This window comes from Mercenaria mercenaria, chromosome 2 (assembly GCF_021730395.1).
Source record: "Mercenaria mercenaria strain notata chromosome 2, MADL_Memer_1, whole genome shotgun sequence".
Classification (NCBI taxonomy): domain Eukaryota; kingdom Metazoa; phylum Mollusca; class Bivalvia; order Venerida; family Veneridae; genus Mercenaria; species Mercenaria mercenaria.
The window spans coordinates 13,858,371-13,865,320 of NC_069362.1; the positions used below are offsets into that span (position 1 = coordinate 13,858,371).

At 37.4% G+C, this 6,950-nt stretch overlaps 1 protein-coding gene across 1 annotated transcript; it reads left to right on the forward strand.

Annotated features, from left to right (window-relative positions):
• Positions 1–406: 406 nt before the first annotated feature.
• Positions 407–6,265, forward strand: LOC123563243 (uncharacterized). The gene is made up of 3 exons (XM_045355931.2): positions 407–562; positions 3,864–4,391; positions 6,069–6,265. Exons 1-3 carry the CDS (start codon positions 429–431, stop codon positions 6,217–6,219), a joined length of 813 nt encoding a protein of 270 aa, XP_045211866.2. The 5' UTR covers positions 407–428; the 3' UTR covers positions 6,220–6,265.
• The last annotated feature ends 685 nt before the right edge of the window (positions 6,266–6,950 follow it).

The window sequence follows — 6,950 nt, forward strand, 5'->3', positions numbered from 1 at the left end:
TCAACATCATCTGTCAGTTTTTAACTTAAGTGTAAGATTTGCTTTAAATAGTCCATACTGAATCAGTCTGGAATAAAATTTAAAAAAAATACAAAACGAAAAAATGATCGATTTGTTTAGTGGACAGTAACTATATATGATACTAAATGAACAAGCAGACTGAATACTGTTATACCAACATCGTGCTATCACTTCCACATTAAGAGTTAATATCTTCAAAACGCTGAGTAGTATACTATAGTATATAAAAACTACATGTACTTATTCATGAGTTTACGATATATAAAACTGAGAGTAGAAATGATTAAAGAATTAAAGGTGTCCTCCTGCGAATACACTCTTGAAAGTTGTATTGACAGAGTAAACAGGGTGACATTTCAGTATAGTATATATAGACCTAACACGTACACTCGCCTACAGTTAGCAAAATGATTTTTTTGATCTTGTTGAATGTTCTTTTGCTTGCAAGCTCTGTTCATGGGTCTAGAAAGAAGGGCGTGGCTGCATATCCTGGCAATCTTTTATGCGATGACTTCAAAGCTCTGAACAACATGTCATGGTGGTAAGAATTTACTTTCACTTCAACTTTTCGTCATGTTGATATGTTTTGCTTCACAGTAGCACTAACCCTTTTTTCTTTTATTTTTTCAACGAAAGTCGCCTTACATCTTGATAGAAGGCATTATTATGTTACTTATTCCTTCTCCTCACCGGACCCAGTTATCATTTACTTGTGTACAGATGAAATTTAGTAATGGTGGGATATCCAAAAATTATTTGACTGATAACTGGCGTAAATTACGTATCAAGACGTGTGAAAACGTAAAAAAGTGTTAGATATTATTCAACGAGTCGACATTTTAACGCTTCTTGTTATATATGTCAATTATTTAATTTTTGCAACTTGTATATAAATATTCAATTATAATGCATTGAATACGATCCAGTATGGTGATTTTGTGTGCGATAATTATATCAAAATCATTGTCAAATGTGCACGCACGTGAAGCACGTGCTGTAATTAACTCCATACAAAACTCACGAACTATTATTTTTTCAAGCCTTCCAACATTCATTAAATCAAATGTCTGTTCATTAGAAATGGAATTGACTTTTATTTTTTTTCAAAACAAGAAATTTCTCAAAATCTTTTAACGAATCGCTCTAAAGCGACAATATCAAACACCATCCAATTATTTCGATAATGGGGTGTCTCGACAGGCCGCGTTGACGCTTTGAAATGTAAAAATGGCAGCATTAGAAAAACTGGTCAAAGTTATTTATCTTATCACAATATGACGACTTAAACGGATATTTTACATTATCCGACGACGACAGACATCTAACTCATGCCATTATTTATTACATGTATATCATAAATATATGCATAACTCAACTTGAGTGAATAATATCTTAAGCATTTTTTCAATGCCTGATTTCTATACGGTGTAATATCGGATACTGCATGCCTGCAAGTTTAAACTGACTGGGACCGAATGTCTTTATACGCCCTTTAAAAGGTCAAATGTATATCATATCCAGATGATAACTGATATTATCGCTTGGTGTTATGTATCCCCCTCCCCAACTGGGGGAAACATATTGTGTTTGCCCTGTCCGTCCGTCCGTCACACTTCATTTCCGATCTAAAACTTAAGAGAACCATTTGACCTTAAATCTTTAAACTTCATAGGTTGGCAGGGATTATGGAGTAGACGACCCATATTGTTTTTGGGGCCACTCCAACAAAGGTCAAGGTCACAGGGGCCTGAACATGGAAAACTATTTCCGATCAATAACTTGAGAACCACTTGACCAGAAATATTGAAACTTCATAGGATGATTGTTCATGCAGAGTAGATGATCCCTATTGATTTTTTGGTCACTGTTACAGGTCTAGGTCACAGAGGGCTGAACATGGAAAACCATTTCTGATCAAAAACTTGAGAACCACTTGACCCAGTATGTTGAAATTTCATAGGATGAGTGATCAGGCAGAGCAGATGAACCCAATTGATTTTGGGGTCATTCTGTTAAAGGTCAAGGTCACAGGGACCTGAACATGGAAAACCATATCCGGTCAATAACATGAGAACCACTTAACCCTGAATGTTGAAACTTCATAGGATGATTGGACATGCGGAGTAGATGACCCCTATTGATTTTGGGATCACTCTATTAAAGGTGGTCAAGGTCACAGGAGCCTGAACATGGGAGACCATTTCCGGTCAGTAAATAGAGAACCACTTGACCCAGAATGTTGAAACTTCATAGGATGATGTATAGCAGATGACCCCTAATTTTGTGGTTATTCTATTAAAGATCAAGGTCGCAGCGGACAGAACATGGAAATCCATTCCCGGTCAATAACTTGAGAACCACTTGACCCAGAATGTTGAAACTTCATAGGATGATGTATAGTAGATGACCCCTAATTTTGTGGTTATTCTATTAAAGATCAAGGTCGCAGCGGACAGAACATGGAAATCCATTCCCGGTCAATAACTTGAGAACCATTTGAGTTAGAACCTTAAAAGTTTGTAGGGTGGTAGGACCTACAGTGCAGATGACCTCTATTATTTTTGGGGTCACTCTATTACAGGTCAAGGTCAAGGTCACATGGGGCTGAACATAGAAAACTCTTTCCAGTCAATAACTTGAGAACCACTTGACCCAGAATGTTGAAACGTCAAAGGATGGTTTGTCATGAGTAAACGGACTCTTTTGATCTTGTGGTCTCTCTGTTAAAGGTCAAGGTCACAGCGGCCTGAACATGGAGAACTATTTCCGCTCAATAACTTGAGAACCACTTGACCCGGAATGTTGAAACTTCATAGGATGATTGGATATGCAGAGTAGATGACCTATTGATTTTGGGGTCACTCTATTAAAGGTCAAGGTTACAGGGGCCTGGACATGGAAAACCTTCTCCCGTGAGTAACTTGAGAAACACTTGACCCAGAATGTTGAAACTTCATAGGATGATTGGACATGCAGTGTAGATGACCCCTTTTGATTTTGGGGTCACTCTAGTCACTCTATCAAGATCAAGGTCGTAGCGGACAGAACCATTTGACCTAGAACATCCAAATTTCATACGGTGATAGGAATTACAAAGTAGATTACCCCTATCGTTTTTAGGGTCACTCCATCAAAGGTCAAGGTCACAGGGGGCTGAACATAGAAAACTCTTTCCAATCAATAACTTGAAAACCACTTCAATTTAATAGGATGATTGGACATGCAGAGTAAATGACCCCTACTGATTTTGGGGTCACTCTATCAAAGGTCAAGGTCACCAAGGGGCATGAACATGTAAAACCGTTTCCAATTCATAACTTGAGAACCACTAGACCCAGAGTGTTGAAACTTAGTGGGATGATTGGACATGCCAAGTCAAGTACAGGGTCCCTATTGCAGCCAGCTATCAGTCTCTTTGACTTTCGCTCCTGTCCCCTATTGACTTCTTGCCTACGTGACTATGCATTGGGGGAGACATGCGCTTTTCTACAAAAGCATCTTCTAGTTTATATTCAAGTTTTGATTTCTCTTTTCTCAAATTGATTTCTGCAACGTTTTGATGAAATAGATTTCTGAAACGATGCAATATCCAACTAACGGTGACTGTTAAATAAATAAATAGTCTTATTTGGGCAAGTGAATGTCAATCAAGCGTTGTGACATCTGGTATGCTCCGCCTTGTGAGGTCGTCACATTCCTGGGTATTGGTATGCCTCATCTGCATATAGCATAATTTGACATTATTTTCACCTTTTTAATCCAAGATAAAATGTGTTTATCAAGTTTCTATTATGACTGCGATTCTATTATGATTGCAGTCACATTCTCTTGTGTATTTAAAGGTATGACTGGCACATGGACATGTCGTTCTTTAATACTAAAGTAACAAGCGTGTGCCCGCCTTCCACAAACCAGACAATGCCGCCACATATTCCCATGGTAAAGAAATACAACAATCATACTGTTCTTCATATACCAGCAGACGCTCGCTATGTTCTGGGTTTCAACGAACCCAACCACAAAGACCAAGCAGATATGACTCCACAGCAAGCCGCCGATGCCTGGCCGGAAATAGAAAAGCATTCCCATGGGAGACCTCTTGTCAGTCCGGCAACAGCGGGTATTGCTTTCCAATGGTACGATGAATTCTTCAGGTTATGCCACAATTGCCGTATCGACTATATCGCCGCACATCTGTATAGGTGCAATGCCCACGATATAATGTCGTACCTGCAGAAGCTACATCAAAAATATCACAAGAAAGTCTGGCTGACGGAGTTTGCATGTCCCAATTCCAAAAGTGAACAAGAGCAACTGCATTTAATGCAGACGTTACTGCCGCAACTGGAAGCCGCAAAATACGTTTATAGGTAAGCAGACATAAAAATATCGCATTTTAAGATGAAAAAGATGTGCAACAATTATTTTTTTTCATACAAAATCAACCAGACCTGAAATATATGTGGTTAAATAAACAACCATTTTCAGTCAAAATCAACGTTCCAAAATATCCGTTAAAAAGGTGTAAAAATTAAGCATACATTTAAAATATTTTTAGTTGATTTTAGACAATAAAATGATTTAAACTTTACATGATTTATGATCGTAGGTTCGATACTGTTGTTGAGGGCCTCCGCGGCCGGATGGTTAATGTTGCTGACTTCAAATCACTTGCTCACCGATACTGTTTCGAGCCTCACTTGGGGCGTTGATTTTTTTCATATAAGGAAGCCATCCAGCAGGCTTACGGAATGTTGGTGGTTCTACCCAGGTTCCCGCCCGTAATGACATAATGCACAGAGGTGCATCTGTGGTCTTCCTTCACCATCAAAGCTGGAAAGCTTGACTTATAATTGTGTCGATGCGACGTTCAACCCAGCAAAAATGCTATTGTTTGTGAATGTAACGAAGAAATACTCTGTTTGTTTCAGACACTTTAAGGCATCGCCACAGTGGCGGCCAGTTTACTCAAAATTTTACATGCAAAAGTTCATAAAAATAACAAATTACTAAGTGGTAACAATAAAGTCAATAATTTTGTCATTGTTATGTTCTAAATATCTATGTGAACATATGTAAGAAAAGGATATGCATTTCACTACCTGTATTATGCCTTTATTCGATATTTTTCTCTGGCCAAAATGACAAAATTTTGCAATTTTACGTGCAGTCAAACTCAATATATATTCAATACATGTAAACAATAATTACAGCCAATTGTAAAAAAGACCGTGAAGAAAAAAATCTTAAAGTAATTATTTTGAAATTTTACCTGGTTACTGAATTATACACAAAAATCAAAACACCATCAATATATCCAATTTGTTTTATCTGTTCACACATAATTTACATGTATATAAACAAGTGATATTGTGTACTAGTTTACCTAGCTAGCTATGGTCAGTAATGCATGTACAAACAACATTTTAAATTAAATTTACATGGGGTTGTCTTTTTGTGTCTAATGGAATAATCAGGAACATTTCGACAAAAAATTCTGTAAAAGTTTGTAGTATACATATTGTACCTTAAAAAGAACTAAATTTTGTCTTTGTAATATGTGTTATAATGGAGTTTGACTGCGTGTAAGATTTCAATATTTTGGGGTAAACTTACGGTCTAAACAAGACTCAAACATTTTACAAGAGGCGTATGTACTATAAATCATCATATATTTCTATGTAGATGATAATTTGACCAACTGTTAAGGCTTTAGTGCAATTTTCAAGAAAAACTACCCTGCCTGAAAATATGAACTGATATGGAGTTGTGACAGTGGCGATGCCTTAATATAACGTTCTAAACTCTGAAAAACAAAAGATATACAGGACAAAGTTCTAAATGTTACAATCTATAAAACATTTTTTCTCAAATTTTTTCACTTATTTTAAACCCAGACTATCCCACAAAATCAAAGCACGTCCAAACTACACTCCCACCGCCAGTACACATACAACTAAATGAAATTTAAGAATGTTCCAATGCTGAGCTTTTCTGATTACGGAAGCTCTGTTTATGACATGTGTTCCCATTTCGTATTTTTGTAGGTATGCTTGGTTCTCGGCTAGAAGATTGAAAAATTCTTACGTAAATTCGATGGCAAGTTTGTTACACGCGAATTCCTCAACTTTGACGACCATTGGCCACTTCTATAACAATTTTCAAGCAAGTGGGCACAACGCGCATATTGTTGGATGATATGTTCTTTGTATAAACAGCAAAATAAAGGGAATGAACTTTTGGATTACTTGTTTTCTTTTTTTATTTTCATAAATAGTCTAAAGTAAAGATGAAATTGGCACTTCTCTAAATAGTTGTAAAATTCCATTACTCTGTCTAGACGAAATGTTAGACTCGTCATAATTTTTCACTGTTATTCAGTAGACTTATCATCAACACTATCTGCAAAGAGCGGACGCAGTGGTCCGATTGTATGTTTGTATGACTACGAAACCAGGACTTGCAAGTTCGAACCTCTGCTCCTCCAACTTAAAAGAATAACAAAGGGATAAGAGTCCAGTGCATGGATGCTTTACACCAAGCATCCAAAGAACGAGGGAAGTTTTGTGAATATGAGCGTGTTCTGCATCTTGCACTATTTTAGCACATCTGAGCACAGGGTGAGCTGTTGTGATCGCTCACCGTCCGGCGTCCGTCCGTCCGTCCGGCGTTTGTTCACGATTTCAAATAATTCAATTCCATACAGAACTCTGGTTGCCATAGCAACCGAAAAGAAAAACTTTAAAAAATCTTCTTGTCCAAAACCACAGGTCATGGGCTTTTATATTTGGTATGTAGCATCATCTAGTGGTCCTCTCAAATTATCCCCCTAGGGTCAAATATGGCCCGCCCCGGGGGTCACATGGTTTATATAGACTTATATAGGGAGACACTTTGAAAACCTTCTTGTCCAAAAACACATGGCCTAG

Bases quoted from the DNA above. Each gene is read 5' to 3' on its own strand.
- LOC123563243 (XM_045355931.2), top strand. From the start codon at position 429: ATGATTTTTTTGATCTTGTTGAATGTTCTTTTGCTTGCAAGCTCTGTT. The intron at 563-3,863 runs GTAAGAATTTAC...GTGTATTTAAAG, and splicing joins CTGAACAACATGTCATGGTG to GTATGACTGGCACATGGACA. The intron at 4,392-6,068 runs GTAAGCAGACAT...GTATTTTTGTAG, and splicing joins GCCGCAAAATACGTTTATAG to GTATGCTTGGTTCTCGGCTA.